Below are 27,672 nucleotides of genomic sequence, written 5' to 3' on the forward strand. Positions count from 1 at the left end.
GGAAGAGGCCTCTCCTTCACCATCCATGGTGGAGCCTAGCTCTCTGCATCCGGTGGTAACTACGGAGGCGCAAATCACGGCAATCGTGCGGCAAATGACTGTTCTGACAGATGCGGTCAAAAACCTCCAACAGCTACCGACTCAGTTGCCACAACCATCGGTGGAACAACCGGTGGCGCACCCTATGCCGTCCAGAAGCAGCCGCCGACGTCCGTATCAACTTTCGTCTCCTCCTCAAGGGCAGCAGTCTCAGCACTCCCACCGAGAAGGGGCAAGGCGGCCACGGTGTGACACCCACCGATCTCGACGTCCTTCTTCTTCCCAGCTGGAGTGGGCGAGGAAGGAGAAGCGACCGCGGACACCGTCCACCTCACTCTCAAGTTCGTCGGGAGGTTCGACCTCCGGGGTTTCTCAACACCGACGGTTGAACGACTACGAACATAGGTTCGAAGAAATCGACCGTCGGCTTGTCCAACTCCAGGTGGATGGTCAGAAGTTTTTGAACGACGTCGACTTCCAGACCACCCCACCTCTCTCTCAATTTGTCTTCGATGAATCGATCCCTAGTCGGTTCAAGATGCCTCACGTGGAGCCTTACGACGGCTCCACAGACCCAGTTGACCATCTAGAGAGCTACAAGGCTCTCATGACAATTCAGGGGGCAACCGATGCCCTCCTTTGCATCGGCTTCCCCACCACACTTCGTAAAGCTGCCAAGATCTGGTACTCCGGCCTCCGCTCAGGGAGTATCCATTCCTTCGGACAACTCGAGCATCCTTTCGTGGCTCACTTCAACACCAGTCGGAAGCCGCCGCGAACCTCGGACAGTCTTTCCTCCCTCAAACAGAGAGAATACGAGATGCTCCGATATTTTGTGGCCCGATTCAATGCGGCCACACTTGAGGTCCGGGACCTCAATGAAGACATGGCTATCTCAGCCATGAAGAGGGGGCTAAGGGGATCCCGATTCACATATTTCTTGGACAAGATCCTTCCCCGAATGTATGTCGAATTGCTGGAGCGCGCATACAAATACATGCGCGCGGATGAAGAAGCTTCCGATCGGTGCCTGACCGAAGGCGCGGGCCAAAAGGAGAAGCGGAAGAAGAGCCGGGCTACTACTGAATCCAACAGGCCCTCGACTGATAAACGAGTCTCGCCCCCGACGTCGGAGTCCGAGACCGATGCATCGCAGGTATGACTCCTACACTTTTCTCTCTGCTCCTCGTGCATAGATTTTGATGGAGATCGAAGGAGCAGAATACCTGCGACGGCCTCCACCTTTGAAGGCAAAGGGCCTCGATTGGAAAAGATACTGCCGGTTCCATCGGGGCCACGGTCACACCACCGAGCAATGCATCCAACTTAAGGATGAAATAGAGGCCCTCATATGACGAGGATATCTCGGAAAGTACCGAAGGGATCCACCGGCTCGGTCTCTTCTCGATCGACAAACCCAACCGACTGAAGAGACAGCGAATAATTAGCCTACGGCTGGGGTCATCAACATGATCTCCAGACGATCGAATCGGGGGATGATTGCTGAAGAGGAGTCGACGAAGAGGCCGAGCCAGGACAATGTAATCATCTTCACAGATGAGGATGCTCGGAGAATCCAAACTCCCCATAATGACGCTGTCGTTGTCTCGACGACGATAGCGAACTATGATGTAAAAAAGATTTTTGTAGATAATGAAAGCTCAACTAATATTTTGTTTAACTCAATTTTTTTCCAAATGCGACTGTCGACTGACCGACTCAGGAGAGTCTCTATGCCCCTAGTGGATTTCGTTGGGAAAGCCGTCGCGGTAGAAGGAGAAATTACTCTTGCCGTGATAGCTGGGACCGAACCAAGACAAAGCACCGTCCACATGACATTCACGATCGTTCAAGTACCTTCAGCCTACAATGCCATACTTGAAAGACCTGGACTAAATACCCTCAGGGTGATAGTCTCGACATACCACTTGCTGGTCCGGTTCCCGACTAAAAACGGAGCCGGAAAAATGTGCGGGGATCAACAACTCGCCCGATAGTGCTTTCAAATCTCCACTCAAAGCAATGAATTAAAGGACTCCCTGACGGTCGACAAGCTGGACCAACGGAAAGAGGAGGAGCGAGGTGAACCGACTGAACAGCTGTTTCCATCCTGATGACCAAGAATCCTGAACAGGTCGTCTGGGTCGGGTCGCAGTTGTCCGACCCAGAGCGACGGCAACTGATAGAGCTGTTGAAAGCTAACACAGACGTATTCGCTTGGTCGGCAACGGATATGTCCGGCATACCTCCGGAAACAATGACTCACCGACTCAACATCACCCCTGGCGCGAAGCCGGTGAGACAGAAGAAACGGACTTTCGCCTCCGAAAGACAGAAGGCCATCGACGAGGAAGTGGACAAGCTACTCGAGGCGGGTTTCATCAGAGAAACCATATATCCCGACTGGCTTGCGAATGTCGTCATGGTGAAAAAAGCCAACGAGAAGTGGAGGATCTGTATTGACTACACCGACTTGAATCAAACCTGCCCAAAGGATAGCTTCTCCTTATCGAAGATCAACCAACTGGTGGATGCGACGTCTGGTTATCGGCTACTCAGCTTCATGGATGCCTTCGTCGGGTATAACCAGATCCGGATGGCGCCCGAGGATGAAGAGCATACGGCCTTCGTGACCACCAAGGGCCTCTACTGCTACAAAGTGATACCCTTCGGTCTGAAGAATGTCGAGGCCACCTACCAACACCTCGTCAATAAGATCTTCAAAAATCAAATCAGACGAAATATGGAGGTGTATGTGGACGATATGCTGGTGAAGAGCACACAAGCTTCAGATCATGCCCAAGACTTGGAAGAAACCTTTCGCACTCTTCGGCGATATCGGATGAAGCTAAATCCGACTAAGTGTGCCTTCGAGGTATCTTCAGGAAAGTTCCTCGGGTTTTTCATTTCTCAATGCGGAATCGAGGCCAACCCTGAGAAGATAAAGGCGATCATCGACATGCGGCACCCGAACACCAAAAAAGAGGTGTAGCAGCTCAATGAAAAGATCATCACGCTCAGTCGATTCATCTCTCGATCGGCTGAGAGATGCCTCCCGTTCTTCAAAACCCTAAGGCAGACAAAAGACTTCTCTTGGCCGAATGAGTACCTGCAAGCCTTTGAAGATTTGAAGAAGTACCTGGCTTCTCCGCCCCTGCTTGCAAAGTCAGAGGTCGGAGAAATACTGTACCTTTATTTGGCCACCACCCCAGAGGCTGTTAGTTCGGTGCTCGTCCAGGAGAACGAGAGCCGAACTCACCAGTCCGTATATTATACCAGCAAAGTACTCCGCGGGACTGAAACTTGATACTCGAGGGCGGAGAAGATGATATTTGCCCTGGTCACATTCGCGCAATAACTCCGTCCGTATTTTCAAGCGCACGCCATCATGGTCCTCACCAACCAGCCCCTGAGGACGATCCTCCACTGCCCCGATACATCGAGATGACTGGCGAAATGGGTAGTGAGGCTGAGCGAGTTTGACATCCAGTACCGACCACGACCTGCTTTGAAAGCCCAAGTCCTGGCCGACTTTATTGCGGAATATCTGACAGCCGACCAAATGTCGGAAGATGGGAGCTCCAAAGAAGCTGCGACCTCTGAGTTTGACCCCAGGTCAACCTGGGTGTTACATATAGATGGAGCTTCCAACGCCCAAGGGAGCGGGGCCGGACTCCTGCTCACCAACTCAGAGGGGGTGGTTACCGAGTACGCCCTCCGATTCAACTTCAAAGCTTCCAATAATCAAGCCGAGTATGAAGTGCTTCTCACCGGCTTGAGAGTGGTGAAGGAGCTCAGGATTGACTGCCTCAGAGTCTTCTCCGACTCCCAACTGATTGTGGGACAAGTCAAAGATGAATTCGAAGCGCAGGACCCGACCATGGTGAAATATTTTCAGAAGATGAGAGATCTCATGGCACACCTCAAGTATTTTGAAATCTCCCACATTTTTAGATCGAAGAACGCTCGGGCCGACGCACTCTCCAGGCTTGCGACATCTGCCTACGGCACTTTGGGTCGGACACTTGTGGAGAGTCTCGAGCAACCGAGCATCGACAGGGCTGAGGAGGTACTACAATTAACGACCGAGCCAAACTGGATGGACCCAATTGTTCAGTACCTGACTGACGGAACCAGCCCCGAAGATCCCGTGGAAGTCAAGCGACTTCGGTGGGCGGCCTCCCAGTATGTAATGATAGACGGGTGACTCTATAAAAGGTCGTTCTCCCTTCCCTTGCTACAATGCCTGGGACCAATGGATGCAGACTACGCACTCAGGGAGGTGCATGAAGGGATCTGTGGGAGTCACCTGGGGGGCAAATCTTTGACCTACAAAGTCCTATGGCAGGGTTATTACTGGCCCACCATGAGGAAAGACGCGACTGACTTGGTTCGGAGGTGTGAGCCGTGTCAGAAGTATGCCAACTTACAACACCAGCCCGCCAACCAATTGACTGCCATTGTCGCCCCATGGCCCTTCGCCCAATGGGGGATCGATATACTGGGTCCTTTCCCTCCGACGTCTGATCAAAAAAAGTTTATAGTTGTCGCAATCGACTACTTCACCAAGTGGGTGGAGGCCGAACCTCTGGCGCAAATCATCGAGCGTAAGATGAAAGACTTTGTCCAGAAGTCCATCATCTTTAGGTTCGGACTACCGCAAACCATCATCACCGACAATGGGCGACAGTTCGACAACAATGATTTTAGAAAATTTTGTGCGAGATTTCATATCACACACAGGCTGACCTCAGTTGGCCATCCACAGTCCAACGGAGAAGTCGAAGTAACCAACCGAACCATTCTGCATGGGTTGAAGACTCGACTGAATGAAGCCAGAGGCCTCTGGGTCGAAGAGTTGCATTCGATCTTGTGGGCATACCGAACGACACCTCAGGTCCCTACCGGGGAATCTCCTTTCAACCTGACCTATGGGACGGAGGAAATGATCCCACTAGAGATCGGGCTACCATCGACTAGAGTTGAGCAATACTGTGAACCGAGCAACTTCGAGTGTCGGAGAGCTGACTTGGACCTCCTGCCCGAGCTCCAACGCGAGGCTCAACTCCGCATGGCTTCCTACCGACAAAGAGTGGCCCGATAGTACAATGCTAAAGTTAGGCCAAAATCTTTCAGACCTGGAGACCTAGTCTTGAGGAAGGCGGAAGTCTCGAAGCCTCAGGATCAAGAGAAACTGTCCCCAAACTGGGAAGGACCCTATAAGATTGCAGACACCTGCAGGCCGGGCGCCTACCGACTTGAAACCCTGGAAGGGACGGCCATTCTCCGGACTTGGAATGCTGACAACCTAAAATTGTATTACCAATGAATCCTGTATGCCCTTCTCGCTTGGAATACAATACAATTTTGAAACTCCAGAGTCTACAAAGTTTGGCTCCTCGTCGAAGGTCGGCCCGTGTCAGAAATACAGGCCTCGATGTCTCGACTTGGTCCCAACGTCTCGTTGGAAATCTATGACTTTATGCCGAATCTATGACTTTACGCCGAATCTACGACTCGATCGCCAAATCTACGTCGAGCCTACGGCTCGATCGTCGAACCAACGGCCTTCGTCTCTAAAGGTAAAGGGCTTCGACCAACGCGGCTGACTAATTTGCCCACTTAGCTTTGACTGAGAAGGGCAAAATGCCAAGACGACCGTGACGTACCTGCCCGACCAAGGTTCGGACAATAGATATTTGACTTACGACAAACTGACTCGATTACGACCGGTCGAAGGATATTCGGCTTGCCATCATTTATCATTCACCGCGACGTACCCACCTGACCAAGGTTCGGGCAATGGGTATTTGACTTACGACACACCGACTTGGTTACGATCGGTCGAAGGATATTCGGCTTGCCACCGTTTATCATACCCCCAACGTGCATGCCCGATCAAGGGTCGGACAACGGATATTCGACTTGTCATCATTATCCTGTCCAACGAGCTACATCCGGTAATCGACCGACACTCGGCCTGACGTACATGCCCGACCAAGGTTCGGGCGGCGGACACTCGACCTACAATCGATACGGTTCTCGACTATCAGATCCTACGCTATTTGTATGATGGTTGGGATGCCGGCCTGTGATCGGGGCTTGCGCTGTCCTTGGCACGGCGCACGCTGCTGACTACTTTGATCGGCTATGCTAGACCCTACCGAACGTCCTAGTGAGATATGTCGGAGCTACGACCTATGCACTCGGAGATGGCTCGGACGATCAAACACATTCAACCGCACACGGGAAAAAATGTGAAAAGTCTTTGATTTTGTTAAGTTAAAACAACTTACAAAATTGGGCCAAAGTTCAATTACAAAATTGGGTCGAAGCCCAATTACAAAATTGGGATGAAGTTAGATTACAGATATCAAAGACTAAACAGAAAATAAAAATACAAAGATAACGGGCGGATACTCCGACTATTCGTCGGAGTCGACTTCTTGCACTGGGTGGAGTTTGGGAGCAACCAACGTCCCCGCTCGGGTCGGGGAGGGACCAGGGGTTGGAGCCGCCTCATCCTCGGCAACTCGTTCCGTCGGCAGTGGGTCGGCCTCCTCCTCTACGGCTTGGTCCTCCGATCCTGGAGGGACGATGCCGCTCAAGTCAAGCTCCGGGTGCAGACTCTGAATCACATCTCGGGCATCCTCGTACCCCACCCGATAGGAGGCGAAGCTGCTCTCGAGGAGCTTCTTTCGGTACTCATCCGAGCCACGGAAGTCCTCCACCGCCCGACTCAGCGCCTCCTTGGCCGACTCCGCCTCCGTCTTTGCTATGTCGGCATCGGCTTGGGCGGAGGACAAGTTCTCCTTGGCCTTGGCCAGGTTCTCCAGGCTGATGCGAAGCTGTTCACGCTCGGCCTCGAGCTCCCTAACGCAGCCGTCCCGCTCCCACCACAGTCGGTGAACGGAGCGGGTCTTGCGCTGGATCTGCTTGCAGGCCGACTAAAGCTCGACCTCCGAGGCGGCTAGGCTGTTGGTGAGTCAGAAGATTTCCTCTTCGAGCCTAGCCTCACGGTCGACCGACAGCTTCAGCTGGTCGACCAACGTCGCCTCCTCAGCCTCGGTGATCTCGACCTTCCTCTTTTAGGCCGCCCGAAAATCACCGAACCTCCAATACCCGACCTCCAGCTCAGACATATTGTAGATCAGCTGCAGGCAGAAGGCCGGTTGTCAGAAAACTGAACCGATAGAAAACAATAATGAAGAGGAAAGGGGAAGAAGAGGAGCTCACCTGGATCATAGTCGGGTAAAAAGAAGAAAGCATGTTGGTCACCAGCCGACTCTTCATGATCTCCCGGTCAGTCGGGAGAATGGTCACCTGGCACAACCTCCTGGCCAAATCATGGTTGGCCAGGGCCGACGCTCCTTCAGGAAGTTGAACGCCGGATGACGCGGCACGGCCGACTGACCTTGAGTCGTTGCCCGATGCCATCGAAGCCTTCCCTCGTTCGGTCGCTCAGGCCTAAAAATCAGAGAGGGACGGGAAGCTCGAGCTCGACTGGGTCCCTCTCGAGGCCGCGACGCCCGCCGCCGCAGGTCGTTCGGGCTCACGTGCTTCAGCCCGAACCTCTTCCATGGGTGGGGGAGCCGACACTCCTTTGGCTGCCTCCTCAGTCGCCCCTTCCTCGAAAGGTGCTTCGGGTGGCACCGCTAGTGCTGACAGGGCGATGACTGGCTTGTAACCCGATGCATGTTCAGTGTCGGGCTACGTTGCCGCCATCGCAATGTCAGTCGGCGATGCTAACTGAGGCCTCTTGGGAGGCCGCGAAGGTCCGACCCCGAGCACCAGTCTCTTCCTCGCCGCATGTTACCGAATATCAGCATCGGTCAGCCTCATTCTCGGTGGCATCCCTGCAATTTTAACAAAGGGTCAGGACAAGTCCAAAGATAGATGAAAAAGGCAAAGGACGACTGACAGACCGAGATGTACCTAAACGGAGAACCGAACTTAGGCCGGCATCATACAGAGCTTGCTCGGTGACGAGCTCCCTCTGCTTCGGCACTAACACGTCCTTCAGTCGGTGAAAGTCGTCTCAGTCTCCATCCTCCATCCGACTGTTTTCGTTTGGCTGAGTCTGAGGGTCGCCCCAACGGGAAGGAAACCCCCAAGGTAACGGAGAAAAAGCAAAGAAAAATTGGTTCTTCTACCCGTGGATCGACGATGGAAGATCGGTGATGAACGAAAAACCCTTCCAGAGATTGAAGAACCACCACCCTCGGGCTTTCGGATGGGGTCGGAGGATGAAGAACATCCGGAAGAGAGAAATACGAGAAAAGATCGGCAAAAGCCGACACAGCAATACAAAACTGATTATCAACTGGACTGAGTTTGGCGCCAGCTACGCCGGACAAAGCCCGTAGTAATCTAAGACGTTCCGGACGAACTTCGAAATTGAAAAACGAAGACCTGCCCGAAGGTCCTCGACATAAAAGGCTACCTGGCCCGGAGGCGGGTTGTTAACTCAACCCTCAGTCCCAGGGGCGAAGAGCTCGAACTGCTCTGGGATACTGTACTGCTCCCTGAGCCGTTCGACATTTGTCCCCGAAAGTGAAGAAACCTCCACCTTCGGGGTCGATCGAGAATCGTCGGTCGGGTTTCCTGACTGACTTCCTCGAGGAGAGGTCCTAACCATGACGCTAGCCCCAGAAAGGAGAACAAAAAGAAAATGGCAAAGGAGGAAGAGTGCAGGAAGACAAGAACAGGCAAAACTTCGAGAAGAGCTTTCAAAGAGAGAGCACGAAGACAACTACCTGGGACTGGGGGACAACTCGACAGAGCCTTAGTGCTGGGAGCAGATTTACAGCAAAAGTGAAGTTTTGGATGTAAGTGACCGCGTATATATAAGGCCCTTCAACGATCGGGATGAAAGCACACCGGACGAGGACTTCCTAGATGCCGACACGTGGCAGTGCCTGGGCCCTTCCTCGGTCCGATGGTTCGACGCACTTGCCCCCAGATCGAGCCACGTCGCCTCCATCCACGTGAACAGTTCCGGCCCAATAGCTCCCTGACACATGGCGAAAAAGCCGCATCTCAGGATTCATTAACCGACGGCGGTTCATGTTCCCAAGGGGACGGCGGCTCATGTTCCCAAGGAGACGGTGGTTCGCATCCCGATGGGACGTCTGACATCGGGTCATTCTTGGGTACGGTCGTCAGAGTCAGAGCATGACATGATGGAAAACTATTCCTTTCGCCTGAAGCCGTCGCCCACGTGGAAACATTGGCCACGCGGCATCCGACTCAGGAGTGGGGGGGGGCAACTGTTGGGATATACCGACCGACCCCTCTACGCCGACTTACCCTCGGACCTGTCCGACCGACGCCCGACTCTACCGACCGGACTGACCGATGGCTCCAACAATGACTGCCGGCAACGGCTTTCGACGATATCCGACCGAAGGTATGTCGGCCGAACAGACTCGTCCTGTCCTCGACCGACCAAGCGGTTGAGCCCAAATCACCGACCCACTGTCGAGGGTGGCAGCCGACGTCCGACTTCTGCTAGGGACCAGATCAGCCAATGGTGTCCCTGGGTCATCACCTGACGTCTCAGCAGCCGAATACCGACATATAGTCGGCCAGCTCACCCAAATGCTGTACGACCGCTATGGGCAGTTGTCCCGTCAAGGACATGCGGCATGGCCGCCCTAGGGTATTGTCCTGTCAATGACATGGATTGACCCCAGTGATTTGACAGTCTCCGACGATATGACAACTCCTCAGTTGTCTGCACCATTAATGATGAGACCATATCGCATTCTACTATAAAATGGGGTAAGGCAACAGTATTGGTAAGTCCTAAAGTCCTAAGGGCTGAGTCTCAAGAAGCGTCTCTTAGCTCTTGAGCTCTCTTTTTCTCTCTCCCGCTGAGCTCCTGATTTTCCACTGTTGCCTAGTCTCCTCTCTGACTTGACTGTCGGAGGGTTCCCGTCGGAGGTATTTTCGGTCTGTGAGGACTTTTCTTACAGGTGTGCGACACCGACGATCAGATGATAGAGGAATTGGCTGCAACACAAGGTATTTAATGTATTATGAATTTTATGATTATTTATTTTTTTATCACAAAGATAATAGCTTTTCTGTATGATTAAAAGTATATGGAAAAGCGAATGAGTAACGCGGTCGTCAGTTAGCGATGCAAAAGGGAATAAATCTATCCCATCGTTCTCCAAGAAGATAACTCCAAGAATAAAGTTATCTTCCAGTGATCGACGGGAATTGGACTATCCCGCTGGTAAAGAGAATAAGGGTCATGCCCCGGCTTATTCCCCATACTAATGAGGTCTTACAATTCTCCGCGAGTCCAGCAGATCGATCGACCACGCCACTTTTTATCCCTTCGCCACTCCAAAAAATCCAGAGAACATTGTCAAAAAAAGAAAAATCCGGGCACGAAGCCGCTTCTATCCTTTTCCAGGAAATGGAGCTCGTCGTTAACTCCGCTCTCCACCTCCTCCCCTCTCGCTCTCGCCCTTCGCTTCTCTCCTCTTCTTTTACCGAGTCGCCGTCGTCCAAGCATCTGTTGCCCGCATCCTCTCCCAAGCTCGCCTCTTCCCGCCATTCCTTCCCGCGCGTCTCCTCCTCTCCCTCGCAAAATTCGAGGCTGTTCGTTGTCTCCGCCAGCGCCCTCGAAGTCCAGCACGCGGAAAGGGATCGGTTTCCGGCCGACGTCCGGGTCACGGAGACGAAAGAGCCCCGCTCCAGTGTTAGCTCCCGTTTTCTCCCTTTCTTGCTTCCTCTATTTCTTTTAAAAGGATTCACTACTAATTGGGCTGTATTAAAATTCAATTGTATGTCATATTAAGACAGGTGGATTGATTAATGTGGCATAATGACCTGCCTTAAGGTGCTCTTTCGTGTTAATTGATTAGAATTTTGTAGCTTTTATGCCTCGTGTTCTTTATCCAGCCTGAACTTATTTCACTCGCAAGTTGGATTCTTGTAATTTTAAGACGTTTCTGATGGATTTTTAGGCATATTGATTGTGAACTGATGGTTAGGAATTTCGGAAATTTCAGAACAAGAATCCTGCAACATGATCAGCAGCGGAAAAAAAAAAAAAAGGGACAAACATGTCTACCAGACATTGCAGGATATGTATAGACACAGATATACACGCGTATATATGTATACGTATATTACTATACGTATATATGTATGTGTGTGTGTATGTATGTATGTATGTATGTACACACATATATATATATGTGTATGCAGATTGTATACATACATGCATACCTAAATACATACGTAAACGTATATGTACGTATATGCATATGTATATGTATAGGTGCATGTATATTTGTGAGACTCTAGTTTGTGAGATATAACTCCTCTAGCATGACAAAATACTCTACACCTTTCTGCAAGACTTCATTTTTTGTGTATCGCTCAATACAAGACATTCTCAAGGGAAGAGTTAATGTATAGTGTTCTCTCTCGTCTACTATATGGTTGATCAGGAACCAAGAATTTAGTTCTTTGTGATGTTTTTTATTTTTTATTTTTGGGTTTACTTTACAAGTTGAGACTCCGTATATATTTCATTAAAATGCACGAGTTGTAATATTTTTCAAGTTTGAGATGCATATGTGGTCTTCTTATTTTAGTAGAAGCATGTTTGGTTAGTATCTAGGAGTTTCAGCTATGCTAGTCAAGATTTTCAGCAGGTGTGAGTGTTGCAAGTGTTGCATAGGATGATCTCCTTAATGTTCTCAGGTATAAACTCTCTTGAGCAATGGCATTCAGTCTTCCAGAAGGTAAGGTTACCTGGAAGCATGTCTAACCAATGCTTAATAGGGTGCCTGCAATACTATGCAAGAAATTCCTTTTTGTTGCTACTATAATGTGATATACCTTGGATGACAGATGCAATTGGTAGGCAACAAAACAACCAGCAGTTTCTGTGTTTAATCAGATATTCTCTTGTAGTATGAACTCTTTGTTACATCAAGTTTGAATGCCTAATGATCAAATGTCAGGCAGTTTCTGCTTTCCTATGTAAAGTGTAAGATCAGCTGGAAGTTGCTCTTAACAATATGATACCAGTTCCACAGTTCCAAAGTAAATTGTTACTTGAACAGAAGGTTGCATCCGCAGTTTACTGCTTGACCTCTGGGCTGCCATTCTATCACTTACAATCTGTCAATGGAGGTCATTTTATACTAGAATATTTTTTTTGATAAAAAGTTGCATTCATAAATTGCACAATCCCTTTATCATAGCAAAATGCTAAGCAAGGATTCATAAATCTGGCCCCATATAGATAGGTTAATTGTTGTTGGTTATGGTCATAGGGTGCTTTAATTTTTTTGCAAATATTACAATGGATCTTTTCTGACACATCCAGTTCTTTCTACATCCAGTTCTATCTTGAAGATAGTTATGGCTTAATTGTGTTTTCATTTCGTTGTTGATGGTAATCAGTTCCTGATTGACTGGTATTTTCTACAGGTTAGATTAAGTGTAGAAGTCCCTCCTGCTTTATGCCAGGAATGTTACAGAAAAGTATTAGATGAGTTTGCCAGACGGTCAAAGGTATTTTTGATTTATTTTAAACTTTCATTTGATGATATATTATCGAACATGGCACACACATTTCCTGAAGCAACTTGTTATAAAATTTTTAATGGTGCACTTGCTTCCTGTTGGAAATTTTCTTGTATACTATCTATTAATTCTTTAACAGTTAGTTAGATTACTTGATTATAATGTGAACCTGTTTAGCATGCTAGAGCAACAGGAAAATAGATTACATAAAAGAATCAGGAAACATGTTATTTATTCAAATAACAAGTTCATCTTTACCAAGCTAAATATGATGTAGATATGAAATATATCATCTCTAAAGGATCAGGTCCTTAGATCTTACTTTTCCAACTGTCACCAGAAATTGGGTTTTGTGTCTTTGTCATTGCCATGTCTCAATTTTCTTAGTCTTACCTTCATGCTTATGTACCCATAAATATATCTCCCATAATACAAGACATTCTCAGATTCCTTCTGACCACTTATGTCTAAGAATTCCTTTGCTCTGCTATTCTCTTTTTTATCCTTTAAATCGAGAATTCCAACTCACAGGGACATGACTGCTAACCTTTATTTTTAACCGTCGATTGTTTTCAATCAGTTGTGTTATTGTACTAGTAGCAAGACTACCAGTGTGTCTTCAGCAATTCATCTTTTAATTATTTCTCATTAGTCTTATTTTCTTGCTTTATCTTGCTTTTGAATTATAAAGAGGTTTTATTTTTGGGATCATTCATCATGCATAAGGATAGTGACTACACATGTATTTTTGTTCTTTTTAAATGAACATTAAAATTCAAATCATGCCAGATTTTTAACTTTATTCTCAGGTTCCTGGATTTCGCCCGGGGAAGAAAATCCCAGAAAGCATACTTGTTAACTACATTGGTAGACAAAATATACAGCAGGCTGCTATTGAAGCAATTCTAAAGAAAACTCTTCCACAAACCATGTCTTCGGTATGTAACATTTGCTTTAGCACATGACTTATGTAATATGACCAAAATTATTTTTTATTTCATTAATGTAATAAAAATGTCGTAGGTTTAATTAACTGACTTATTGGAAATTCTTATGATACTATAAAATTTCCTTGTACTTTGGATTCCATCATTTTTTTCACTAGTGATCTTTAAGATAGCATGTTTCTTCTCCTACATGCTAGTTGCTACTTGTATGTTCATAAAAGACTTTCTATCTTATGTTCTCTTGGTGAATTAAACAGAATGAAACTTCTGCTGTGATGATACTTCTGGTAGAGCAATCAGTTTCAGTCACTGATCTTATATTCCTGTTCTTGCTGTGATTTATTACTACTTAACTAACATATCGTATTAATTTAGGTAGAGGGAAGGGCCTTAAAGGATTCTGTTCGCATTGGAACTAAGTTCTCAGAGATGTATGACACTTTCTCTCTCCAAGATGTTCTAAGGTTGGTGAAACTTCTTGATATTATTATTGTTTCATCACTCTGAACATATTTGATATGTTTGTGATCTTTCCATTCTTTTGTTCTGATCATATCATTCATTTTATATCCTTCTAAGTTCCAACCTTGTAAGGGAAACAAGACTATACCATAGTCTTTGTTTTGCCATACATCATTCTGATAAATTTTCTCTTCTGTTAATCTTTTGTTGTTTCCTTGCAAGAAAAAAAAGTTCTGTTTGGTACTTGATTATGTATTCTACATTTTATCTTTATATTTCTTTGCAAAGTGTGTGCTAAGAATGCTGGAGCTTGTACATGATAGCTCTCTGTTTGCAAAGAGAGACACCCATCAGTCAACAAAAATGTGACTGTTTATTCTCCGCCCCCCCCCCACAACAACTCTTTTGAGAGAAACTTTGGTTGTTAAGCAGGTATGCTACAATTATGCAGGTCCGTTGGTTGTTAAGCAAAGGGGTGTGACCATCAGGGCAAGCCCCAATTCCTGTGTGTTGATTATTTCAGTTTTATTTTCACATTTATCATAAGATAAGGAAAGAAATAGTTTTCAACGACTTTCAGTCAAAAGATGGTTTGTTAGTTGTAAGGGATGAAGGGCGAAGCTTCCAAAATATATTGCTAACCTTAGATGGGATTATTCTGGTTGGTCATAGCTATGTTTATGTTGAAAACAAACAGCATCTTGCAAATCATGGGAAGCGAGGTGGACAGACTAAGAATTTTAGTTGACACAGGGATTTTGTTCCTTTTCTTTTAAATTTGGTTTTGTACTCTCAGGGTCTGTCATTTCAAGTCAGTGTTTCATATTGCATTAAAAGTCCTAGAGAGATCTATGCAAGGACCCAATTTATGTCGAACAATGTTGTATGTGCATTCTTTTTGTTGTGAATTGAATGTAATTTTATACATCGATAATACATAAAGGTGAAAAGATAGTTTCACAGACATCTGATCCACATATCCACATACTCGTGTGTTTCATGAGTCCCTCTTGTACTAGATACATGTGAAGGTTACTATGGATGGCTGTGATCCTCCATTCTGAGTTTATTATTTGTATGTTTTGTTAAATGTACAAGCAGTTTGAGAGGTGCAATTCATTTTTATTTTTCCTCAAATTATCAGCTGGAGAAAGTAGGGTGTATTAATTTTATGGGGTTTTAACATTTTGGAGATGAACAGCCACATGACATGGAGCCTTGTGACTGACCTTCCAGACTTTGAGTTTAATGTTAGAGTATATATGTCCATTATAAAGTAAATCACAAGTGATTAATTGATGTCTGTTAGTTTTGTTTTGTGTCATGAAGAGCTATTACAGACTTAGCTGCCTATGTTACTAGATAAGTATTCTTTAATGGACTCCTTTTGTCTCTCAGATATGATGTTCTGGTCGATGTGGCTCCTGAGATCAAATGGTTATCGGAGAATAAGTACAAGCATATGAAGATTATTGTTGAGATAGACGATATCATTAATGCTCAAAATGCTGCTGAAATAGAGCTAAGACGCCGTCACAAGACTCTAGGATCACTGAGAATTGTTACTGATGGAGGGTTGCAGGTAATTCTTGCTTTAAATGCACCAAGAATGAGCTCTCCCTTTAGTTATTGCTTAATCTGAATTGAATTGTTGTGACAATATTTAGAAAGTTATTTCATAAAAAGCTGCCCCTGCTATTCATAATAAGGCAGTTGTGTGAAACTAATTTTCATTCTTTAGTTGATGCTGAGTTCAGGAGCAAGTTGAATATTACTACACTCACCATATGCTTCCCACTATTGTGTTCAATGGGATGTTTAATGTCAAAGTTTTCTATCTTACATGTTCCTGTTCAGTTCATATTATACGAAGTTAACTTTCAGGCCCTTTTTTTATTAGTAATATATGCACTTGTAGATAGTGGTTAGCATCTTCATCAACCTAATACTTTTTCTGAAAGTAAAAAGAAAAAAGAAAAAAGAAAAAAGAAAAACCTTTACCTAGCTATTGTAACTTGCACTTGAAGATAGTCATTTACAGGATGGTGTTTTTGATGCCTTATAAGAAGCTTTATTGGATTCATGATTTGTAGTGTTATTTTTGATGGTTCTATGGCTAGTATCAATCTGGGAAAAATGTCAATTATCATTAACAGGCTAGAATTAATAACCTTAGCTAAAACCAAGAAGGTTGGCCGACATGGGCTTGACTTCATAAATCTTTCTTTGAATAATGTCTTTGTCAATGCAAGCTTTCCAATTTTTCTTAGTTCCAGGTTCCTTCTCCGCATAAATTCTCAAGATCTTATGTTTTTTTAGCTCCTTTCCTTACAAGGCCTACCTGGGTCTTATCTAGACTTGACCACAAGTCACTGAAATACTATGGGGGCGTTTGGTATGTGGTGATCCACCCAAGATCAAAGGTGATATGGGTAGAAGTAACGAGATTACCGTATTTGGTTGTATTATAGTGATCCTATATAGCAGTGATCTCAAATCATCTTTACTTCTCAAATCACTACCCAATCCAGTGATGGGATACCCATCATCCATCCTTGAGGTCGAAAATTTAAGATCACCCTCGGACAGTGATTTTAGACTGAAATTTAAGGATAAAAATATCCCTCAGTATAGCAAAAAAAATTAGTATATCAATATACCATTAATATATTAATCAGTATTATATATATGATATTATATTATATTAATATTATATATTATATCTATGATATATATTACATTATAGTGTATTATTAATCATATCATTGTCATATTTTGGTTCGATGATAATTTTAAATTAGAGTAGAAATATCTTATTGTACTTTATATTTATATAATTAAAGTATTTAATATATTACTTCTATGTGCCTTATTTTTCTAACCAAAAATAAATATTGGTCTTAGTAAATAATATATTATAAATATAAATAAAAATATTAATTCTATAATAACAATTAATATATTTTTATAGGATTAATAATTTATAGGACTAATAAATATATTTTAATAGAATATCTTGATTATTAATATATTAATAAATATTAATATATTTTATTATAATATTTTTTATATGATTAACAAATATACTTTTATGAATATATCATGGATAGTTTTGGTATTATATGGTCAATAATTTTGGATTCCCATAAAATACCAAACAGATTACTCGTAGATATCTGGAGATCTTTAATCACTAGACCATGGTCTATCAAATGCACTGATCTTAGATCACTAGAGATCGGCTCACCATATGATTTGGATCACCGGTGATCTTAGATCGTCGGGGTGATCCCATTTGGGTCAGCAAACACTACCTATAGGTTATCAAGAACACCGTCAATGTCATTTTCATCTCTAAAATGTTGATCTTATTTTCCTTGGCCTTTTATTCTCATGTCATAAGTTTCCCCTGGTTCATTGTCATGCAAATACTTATAGCACTGTTAGCCTGTGTCCACTTCATCAATACACTAATCATAATGGACATGTCATCTTTTTTTCCATTCTGTTTATATTAAGTGAAGGTTATAAATGGAAATTTCGATCTTGCAATTCTTGACCACTAATTCTGGAATTACCTTCATTTTCATTTATTTTCTGCTAAATTTGCTGTGCATACATTCTACTGATCTTTTTGACTTATTCCTCTAAGCTTTCCTCCATTCAGGGTTGTCAATGAGTAGCCCAGTTCTGAGCAAATTGAGAGCTTAAATGGCTTAGCACAATGACTGACCCCAAAATAATATAAAGCCAGGCCCCTGGGCCAGCCTTTTAACAGCCCTACTTCCAGAAAGTCAAGATATTGCATGCCCGTGCCATTCCTGCCAGGCACTGCCATGAACACATTGTGCATACTATGCTGTGCTGTGCTAATGCTTGGCACACACAAGAATGCAACCAGTATTGTAGCAATATCATGTGCTGCAAGGCAGGGCACAATAATATCATGTCATATCAAATGTACTGACAACATTTTACTCCATTCTACTTCCATGAAATTCTTTCAGTCATCTCAGCAATTATTAATGTTTTATGAATCTGTAGAATTTTCTTGAGATACATCTTTACTATGTTCTGTTTCCATTATATTTTTAGCTTTACTGAATTGGTCACTCTTGATCTTGTCATAATTTCTGACTAAAATTGAATTTACCAGCTTTCATTCTATTTCAAGTTTTTAGTGGATATTTAGTTTATACAAAATCCTGATAGAATTAATAACATATCATGTGCAAAATTAATATCTTTTGTGGACGGTAGCCTAAATGATTTTGAACATTGAGCTATCTTGTATCTAAACATTATTGTCTTACTTCTAAAGCAAGCTTTGAACTTCTTAGATTGGCGATCTTGTTGTCCTTGATATCTTTGCAACAACTCTAAAAGGGGATGAATCTAAAGGTGAAACAATTCCATCTGCTGTGAGAAAAGGTTTGTCTTTTTTTTTTTTAAATTCAAACATCTCATTTGTCATGGTTTTTGCAGTTTACTTTCTAAATTTAACTCTTTCTTTGCATCTGGTACTGTATCTTGTTCCATTGCCAGCAATAAATTCCATATTATTTTCACAAAATGAATTGCTTCACTAAATTATCTGATTTTGTTTATGCTGATTGTGCGTTTTGTTCTATAGTTATAGCATGTGGTGTTGTTAGTGATTGTCATAGTGTAATACTTTTTAATGCAAAAGATTAGTTGAGTAGATATATGCTCACAACAAAGCAAATTTGCAAGAAATGTCCCAGCATTCACTATGAAGCACCATGACTTGTGGTAATGCATCTTAAAAAATAGGAACTTATGCAATATCTATCTTAATTCTCTTGCTTTTTCTCAAAAGAAAATCTTAATTCTCTTCTTATTTTGCCTTTCCTTCTTTTATTTATTTATTATTTATTTATTTATGTTGTCATGTTGTTAGATCCCTGATCCTTGATATCATGCATTCCAGTGATGCTGAACATGATTGAAAGGATTTCCTTGTTATTAGTCCCTTTACCATCACCATTCACCAATATTTCCTTGTTGAGTCATCTACTATTTCTGATAGTTTAGTCTCTTACCAAAGTGGCTTCTACCTTTTCCTCTCTGTATGTGTTCATTTGTGAGTACTTATGTGTATACATGTGTGTGTGCAGAATGTTACAATGATGTGGCACAGGTTAATCTTTTAAAAAATTAAGTAAACAATTGCAGATTATCATTCTTTTCCTTTAATGAGGCTTGTTTTGGCTGGAAGTGGTGAATAGTTTACTCATCAAGAGTTGTTACACAACTTACATTAATCTTCTTGTAAAACTTCTCAAGTGGATAGCCCATTTGTTTTTCTACTGTTCTGATTGGATTCATACTATTGTAAAATCATTTATTTTCCAAAGGAACTATTTTTTGTGCATGTACAATTTAAGTTTCTCCACATATTTCTCCAGCTACACTGACTGTGATGCGGGCTTTCTTGTGAAGGATATTTTCCTATGTACTTTTTTTTCATCTTCTTTATTAGCCATTAATGACCTCAAAGCCTAGATCCTTATGACCTCTTTCTCCAACATTATTTGTTTTTTTCCTTAAATGATACCCCTTCTCTGCAAGAAATCTTAAATCTTAACATCCTACATTTTCTTCTATTTTAGAGCATCTTCCATTTCATTATTTTGACTCAGGATTTTGGTGCTATTCTCTTTCAGTATCCCATCTATTAGTTCCTTTCCTGCTCTATTAATAGCCTCAATCTCGTCTTCATAGTCTTGTTTGAATCCTCACAATATAAAAAGAAGTAGATGCAAATGAGAGAATAAATGTGACCAACTGCTTTAAGAGTATCTTTTTCACAATTGAGGGGCTTGTCAAACATTATATTGCCCCAGCTCAAGTTTTTAAGAACTGTTGGAACATGACAGTACAAGCAGTACTGTACTGTTCCAGCAGAAAGCCAGTACTGTACTGGAATTTCTAAAGCCAATATGCCCTCCAGTATCAGTTTTTAAAACCTTGCTTCATTTGCTCTGAAAATCTGAAAAATAGTGCTGCATATACAAAAGAAAATCAAGCACCCCCTCTCCGGCCCCCGCCCCCACAAAACAAGAAAAAGGAAAAAAAAAAACAGAGAGAGAGAGAGAAGAAGGATAATCAGTAACGAGCATCATATATCATGTGCTGATTGACACAAACATTAGTGGCAATGAACATCATTAATGAATTCAGTCAAATGTGATTTATTCTAATAATATTTCTTCTATTTATCTTGATTGTTTCTATAATATAGTTATAGCATAAAGTTTTAATGCCAAGATAGTTTTTCATAAATGTTAATAGTTCATCTGAATGTGTGGCATCAAAACTTTTTCAAAAAGTTTGATCATATTCTTTTTAGTTTATCAGTATTTTGAAAAAATGAAGTCTTAAAAATAAAAGTCTTCATCCACTCAACTCTTGGATTATTCTTATTATAGATATGGTACTTTGAACTTGGAATGAGCTTGAAGAAATTAACAATACTAATTTGTCTTTTGAGTTGTTTCTACCAGATCGGTCTCTCAAAATTTTTGGCCTTCACCCAAACCAGTTGAAAAAAATTGGATCATTAATACGGGTTTGTTGAGAATGATTCTAATCCAGTTCAGGCATATTGAAGCAGAAAGCACACTGGTGGGATCCTTATGGTCAGAGAAAGATCCCACCCTTTATAAAGGGGAGATAAATATGGATTTATAATGCTTAATCAATGAATCTAGAGAATCAAAATTATTTGTGGATTTGAATCCCAGAAACTGACCCTAAATTTCATCAGACTTGTTGAATACTTTGATTTTTCCTTGGTTTGATGGATTTTTGCTGAACGCAGTCTGACTTATGTTTTATTTGGAAATATATCAGAATGTTTTTGGAGGTTGTAGAACAGGGCATGCTGGCCCATGGCTGGCATGGCACATAAAGCATCATGCTTTTTTGTGCCAGCACAGCAAGGGGTCTAAACAAGCAGGACTCATTGTGGTCCAAACAAGCCGAGCTTCAATGAGCCTGTGTCTGATCAAGCTTGACTTGAAACTAATTCAAGCATGAAATGCTTGTTTAAGCTTGATTTGTTTACTACAATTCAAGCTCAGTTCAAGCCTATTTAGAACTACCTGAACATGAACCTAGACAAGCAGCTTGGAAACCCTTAATCAAGCCAGAAATTAATTCAAGCTTGAACCAAGCTCAATTCAGGCTTGAATTCAAGCTTGATTAATCCAAACTAACATTAAAATGGATTAAAACGTCAAAACATATGCCAATCAAAGTCTTAATTATAAAGCAAAAGTTTAGAAAGTAACTAAAAATACTATTGACTATGCTGCCCTAAGAAAACTGAGCCTTATCAAGCCGAGCTTGAATTAGCTGCATGTTTTTTTTGGCTTGGCTTGAAATTATTTTCGAGCTTGAATTGAGCCTATTTCAAGCCGACCCTGATCAAGATTGGGCTGTTCATTTATTTGCCACCCTATGCACAGGAGTTGTTCCCCCTCAAAAAAAAAAAAAAAAGAGAGGAGGATCATGAAGTTTTTTTTAATTTAATAGGTGCTATGTCAAGTTGTGCCTGCTGTCAGTACTGGTCATGGTACATCGGGTGCCAGCCAGCATGGGCTGTCACCAAGAAAAAGTACCATCTGCTGATATGAAATAACAATTTAGACTCACTGCATTTTTGAAAAAGCAAGTTTTCTCTTTATGGAGAAAAAATCTGGAGACTACTGGATGAATTATCACCAATAAATTATAAATTTCCCGTGTGCTCATATTTTTTTTTCTTGAAACTGATAATGATATTATCAGGGTGCTACCAACTGGTCTGTGATCTGCTTTGAGTTCTCTGGTAGTGTTTATCTCAATGAGTTTGCTTTCGTATCCCCATGAAAAAAGAACAAGGTAAAGTCCTTTGTGGTTTTCCTTCCAGGTTTTCACTTGGACACAGAAGAAAGTGATAACCTTCTTCCTGGATTTCTTGGTTCGATAATTGGAATTCGACAAGGTGAAACAAGGTCGTTTCCACTTCAGTTTCCTGAATCTTGGGGACAAGAAAACCTTCGAGGTGTTAATGCTCAATTTACTGTGAGTTTCATTATTTCTAAGCTACTGCTGACTATTGATTAGTAACATCGGAAATCTTGTGCTTGACTTGTGTCCCAATCTTGACTGGGCTTGCCCCTCTCAGTTAGCTAGGTGCAGGCTTTGCTTGATGAACCAAATTATGTCTGTAAATTTCAATAGACAACCATGTTGAGTAGTAACTTTCTGTAGCAGCTAATGTTATTTCTCATGTTTTGCCATTTTATGCTATCATATGCTGGAAGACCATAAATATATGGGTAATTTTCCCCGATGGCTGGTTTTATTAGGAGAATATATGTTTTTGCTTGGTGAGGTGATCAGAACCATTGTTACTTTGGTTTCCAGTTCTTGTTTTCCTACCAAGAATTCCAACTTATTAAGATCATCCATTGCAAAATATTGAGTATATATCCATATGCAAGCATAAAGTCGAAGTGCTTTTATGATAACCCATCATGGCTCTCATCTGTAATTTCCAAAAATCTACTTCAACCTGACTCCACAATGGATGCTGTTTTCTGTTTAATATCAGTATATAACGGTCTTGTAACTCAAGCTTTTTAGGTTGAATGTAAAGAACTCTTCCACAGAAATTTACCAGAACTGGATGACTCTCTTTCTGAAAAGCTTCTTCCAGGATGCACTACCTTAAGTCAGGTTGTTTCTTTACCTATTGTTAGCTTATTTTAGCAACGGACAAAATCGCTTCACCATGATATAATCTGTGCATACAGAAAGCAATCATCGCTTGCATAAGTATTTAATATAAATTTGTTGATAAATTTTTGCTGGCTATATTATACAGGTTCGAGAAAAAATATTTCAGAGATGTAGAGAAATGGAACAAACTGCCATAGATCAAGCAACAGATAATGCAATATTAGACCAATTGACTAAGGTAATTTTCTGTTTCAAGAAATTGGCATTGATTTCCATTTTTCTTAAAAGAGTTTTAGAGATTTAAAAAATAATATTCGTTGTTAACTGAAAAGCATTTCTGGTTCACACTTATGCATCACAAATCTTGTCATTGTTTTGCATGGAGCTCTTAAGCACACTGACAACATTTCCTGCTTTTACATGCATTTCTCCTTACAGCTAATATTTGTTTGGCATATTTATTGCATAATATTTATGTATTTCTTTAATATTTTCAGATCGTTGAAGTTGATATTCCGCAGTCCTTGTTTGAGGAACAGGGCAGACAGCTATATGGAGCCAAACTTTTGCAGCTACAGGTAAAAAGCTGAAATCTATGTATATATGCATGTATGTGTTTATTAATTTTCTTTCTGATATTCATGCCTTCATGTGAACAGGCAGGGAAGAAACTAAATGAACTCCAACTAGCATCTCTTTCAAGTGAAAAGGCAGTAAATGAATACCTTGAAAATGAGAGGGAGAGTATTACCAACATAATAAAACAGATGTTAGCTGTTGGTGAGATTTTCAAGGCTGAAAATTTGCAGGTAGATATTCTACCAACCTTTTGGATAGTTATTAATCAGAGGATATGATGCAATGGATCAATTGTTCCTGTACTCAACTGGAAGTGCAATATTCCTACATAAGAACTATGATGGTTTATAGGACGTAAAAACTCATTATGCTTAATATATGGGTTTTAAATCCTGGTCCCGGAACGTCTTAGTCAAGGACCATGGTGGGACAGTATGGAGATCACGATGTTTTTGAATTATCAAAGTTTTCTTGCATTTTAAATCATTTTCTGCATTGGCCCTACAACATTATTAGATTTCATCCTAAATTGTTTTTAGATCATTCGTATTATATCAAAATAAAGGTTTAGTGTAGTATATTTTGTTCTATAAAAACAACATTTCTAGCATCAGAAGAATACCTTTAAGGAACTGACACATGTACTTAGCTTTGCTCCAAGCATCACTTGATGGTGCAGATTTGAGAATAAATTCATGCAATCAAAGTTAAGAATGCCCTTGCACGCTGATGCAAACTCCAAGATGTAATAGGTGAATTACACTATCTTTCTACTTCAAGACATAGAACCTTCTTAAACTTCATAGAAAATTGTGAAGTTTTTATATGCTTCACAAAGTCATAGATTTTAATAAAGATATTGGAAATAATGTGCAAGCCAGCGTTAACAATGAATTAAGAATGCAAGCATGTAACATTGTGAATATACCTTCCATTAACTAGAAGACTTTAAGAGAGCTGCTACTCAAGAGTCTAGCTATCACTACAGGTGAGAAGATTGTCTAAGATCATTGTGCGCTGCTTTTAATTGACATCTGATCACTTAGACATCAAAACCACATCCAAAATGGAGCTCTTTTTATGGGGAGATGGTGCTAAGGTAAAACTTGAAAGTCATTTCTTCAGTATTCTTTGTAGATGAAAATAATGTAAAAGTTGAAATTTATCTTCAGTATTTGTTGAGCATCAAGATTTCTGAGGTGTAGCCCATAAGAAATCAGGGTTTGGTTTTCTCGATCCACCCAGCATTTCTAGAATTTTCTTGGGTCAGCCTAATCTGTTGGCAAGAGGTGAAGGAGTGGGAGAGAAATTGGAGTGACTTGACAATTCTCCTAGTCCTGACTTTTCCTGCATGGTAAATTCCATGTTTAAAGTGATGTTAACCATTGCAAAATTATCGATTGGGATCGATGGGAATATCCTCTCTTAATTCTATACTTTGCCTCTTTACAAGAACCCCGCCCATATTTAGTTACTGCATGAATTGGGGCTTTAGTCATTGAAATTGGGTCAAAATGGTCAATTTGCTGTGGGGGATCTGATCCTGATTATTTCAACTGAAAATCAGTGAGATAAATCTTAAGTTTGTGGGGGAACATGCCACCAATAAATTATTTATATAATCTTTCATCTAAAATCTTGATGAATTTCTTGTCCTTGGTTTGTAGTTGGACCATAGCTGTTAACTGAGAATTTCCAAATTTTCATAATTAGCTTTAGTTGGTTTAATATTTTGCTATTCTAGCCTTCTGAATAATTTGGTTTCCAAAAAATTATGGTGAAGGCAATGCACGTGGCACCTCTATGTAACTTATTGGTGTTGGAATATTGCTACATAACCATGGCAAGATACTGCCATATTGATGGGATTTTAGAATGTAGAAACACATCAAGGATGTGCCATTTTTCATGTTGCCTCTACTTGTTTCCTTTTCCAATCCATTTAAACAGATCAATGCTTATTTGTTTTGGATGGTTATGGCTGGATGGTAGTGGCTTTCTCTGCTTTCTGTATTTTTGTCATATTCACTTGTGAGTATTTTCTTTGTTATTTATCCTACTCCATTAGTTGGAAAGCAAGTGTTATTTCCTTGTCCGCTTATTTGTCGCCCCCTTTTTCCAACGTGAATTAAGTTCAACAAATTAGATGATATCAATAATGCTTAGGCCTTCTTAGGGGCTTGGTCTTGTTTACATGTTATTAAGCGATGGTGTGGAATATGTGTAATATATGTTGAAGTTCGGTGAAGGTTCACTATGCCAGTCAGTGCTGTTCCACACCGATATTGAATCAGTACGCAATCTCATACTATACCGATACTCTGTACACTTTGCCATCTTGTATCGTACCATGTACTAACACTATAATAGGATTGTATCGGTATGGGGTTCGGTACTAAGACTGCGAACCTTATAGTAAATATGAATCAGTAAAGGCTTATTAATTGGTCATGTATTAGTCATGTTAGTTGAACAAAAGTAAGAAACAAAACATTCATGAATTTGAAAATCTAATTATTCTCATACTTTACTGGTTAGAACTTAAAAATAAGATAACTCCCGATTTTTTTTTTTTTTTGCAGTACTCGACGGAGGAGCTTGTTAAAGAGGTTGAGAACTCTGTGGCGGAGTTCAAACGCCATAACCAAGAATACGATGAAGAGCGTGTTAGAGAGCAGGTTTTTTTTATTACCATCCCATATACAATCACATGCAATTTCTTTATTTCATTATATTTTCAGTTCAGTTGATGTTATGAGCATGAGTGAGGATTTTTGGACCTACACATGACTAGAACAACAAGCATGCATTATTGCATCCTCTACACATCCCCATATCATTTGCAGTGTTGAGATTCATATATATCTATTTCTTCTGTCAGCCTTTGTTTACTCACCAAAAAACCCCTCAATGTATTTTGTCTCATGCATATTTGTTTAAACCGTTGATATCATGGGGAAAAACATATCTTGATTCGAGCCTTTTGAAAGGTCCCACATCAATGCCTGCGTGTCTAAATACGTTTGGCATTGGGCTTCTTGCCTAAGAAATATAAATAATGGACACATAGGAGGGAATTGTGAGAAACCAACCAACCTGCACAGATATTTGAGTCTGGGTAGGTTCTGTCAGTTCTATGTGCAGCCTGACCATGTAGTGACATGTATCAGCCTGATGGACCGCTGCACCCACCCTGGAACGTAAACAAAGGAAATTGTCCACCCATGTAGACTTGTGAGAGGAAGATGCAGAAAAATCACTCATTCCACCTCTATAAAAATGGATCCTTACAAATAATATACTTTTCACAGATGATGGACCACATTTATTGTCAGCAGAATCTTGTTACCTATGATCTTATTTTGCCTGTAATGCTAAACCTTGAGTTGCTTCTCCCCTTCCTTAAGAAGAGAAATTCTCTTGTTGATACCAATTATGCTATTATAAACATTAAAAAAAAATGTAACATTTTCAATGAAATTACACAGGTTCAAGACGTTCTAGAGGGAGCAAAGGTGCTGGAATGGTTGAGAGAGAATGCTGACATCCAATATGTAAACAGGCTAGAGTCTTAGCAGAGTCATCAACCATAAATCTGATTCTTGTCAAGGCATTTGAAATTTTGTGAACTTTTCCTTCAATGCAAATAAATGGTTTTTAAGCTGTTTGGATCCACATAAATCTTGTCTTCCTCCCAATAGCTAATTTCTTGTTATCTGTATTTTTCATTGCTGCTCAGCTTTTGTTGACTTTTGGGGAATGGGGATGGTCGAAATAGTATGTGCCCAGTTAAATAGTTTAGGCAAGCTTCAAATTGGTTCAGCAGGAGCGTTACCAGCCAGACCATAAAGCTAAGAAATGTTGGAACACCATTACTAGGTACTAAAGCCGTGCTTCAAGCTATAGCTCCACACTGATGAGAAGTAACCTTAGAGCAGTGGTGATTCTGCTTGATTGGTTCCTTGGGAGTGACCTTAGATCAGCAATCAAACTTAATTATTTTGCCACCGAATAGCAGTAACCTTATGGTGGCAATTTCCTCCTATTGATAGTTTTTTTTAGGGATGAAAGTGGTATGGATATTATCTGTCCGGATCCATTTTTGTATCCAAATCAATCCGGATATGGACAGAAATTTAAGAATCCGACTAATATCTATATCCGTATTCACATTCATTAAAAAAAAATGGATATGAATTTGGATAGACAACTATTCGATCCATTTTCAAATATCCGAATCTTCGTGTAATCTATAAAATTTTATATAGTTCTTATTAATTTTTAAGAAATATATAAAAGTATAGAAATATGTTATTAGCTTGATTTATCATCTATT

General features: G+C 41.5%; 1 protein-coding gene across 3 annotated transcripts; it reads left to right on the forward strand.

Annotated features, from left to right (window-relative positions):
- Positions 1-10,393: 10,393 nt before the first annotated feature.
- LOC105038969 (trigger factor-like protein TIG, Chloroplastic) lies at positions 10,394-27,017 on the forward strand. Of its 3 annotated transcripts, none has more exons than XR_012134009.1 (13): positions 10,394-10,753; positions 12,502-12,585; positions 13,407-13,535; positions 13,920-14,008; positions 15,405-15,588; positions 18,347-18,437; positions 21,943-22,097; positions 22,662-22,754; positions 22,903-22,995; positions 23,255-23,335; positions 23,417-23,566; positions 24,325-24,435; positions 25,919-26,014. XR_012134009.1 is itself a non-coding variant. In XM_010914918.4 (13 exons), exons 1-13 carry the CDS (start codon positions 10,469-10,471, stop codon positions 26,909-26,911), a joined length of 1,617 nt encoding a protein of 538 aa, XP_010913220.1. In that variant the 5' UTR covers positions 10,395-10,468; the 3' UTR covers positions 26,912-27,017. The 3 variants fall into 3 exon arrangements, 2 of the variants coding, with proteins under 2 accessions (XP_073098932.1, XP_010913220.1); XM_010914918.4 differs by lacking the exon at positions 24,325-24,435 and adding an exon at positions 26,825-27,017 and having other exon boundaries at positions 10,395-10,753; XM_073242831.1 differs by lacking the exons at positions 23,417-23,566; positions 24,325-24,435 and adding an exon at positions 26,825-27,017.
- Positions 27,018-27,672: the final 655 nt, after the last annotated feature.

The sequence above is a fragment of the Elaeis guineensis genome, chromosome 1 (assembly GCF_000442705.2).
Source record: "Elaeis guineensis isolate ETL-2024a chromosome 1, EG11, whole genome shotgun sequence".
In the NCBI taxonomy this organism is placed as follows: domain Eukaryota; kingdom Viridiplantae; phylum Streptophyta; class Magnoliopsida; order Arecales; family Arecaceae; genus Elaeis; species Elaeis guineensis.

What these genes read in the sequence shown, in the direction of transcription:
- LOC105038969 (XM_010914918.4), top strand. Translation starts at nt 10,469, where the DNA reads ATGGAGCTCGTCGTTAACTCCGCTCTCCACCTCCTCCCCTCTCGCTCT. An exon ending in GATGCACTACCTTAAGTCAG is followed by an intron (nt 22,755 to 22,902) that starts GTTGTTTCTTTA and finishes TATATTATACAG; the next exon opens with GTTCGAGAAAAAATATTTCA. An exon ending in CCAAACTTTTGCAGCTACAG is followed by an intron (nt 23,336 to 23,416) that starts GTAAAAAGCTGA and finishes TCATGTGAACAG; the next exon opens with GCAGGGAAGAAACTAAATGA.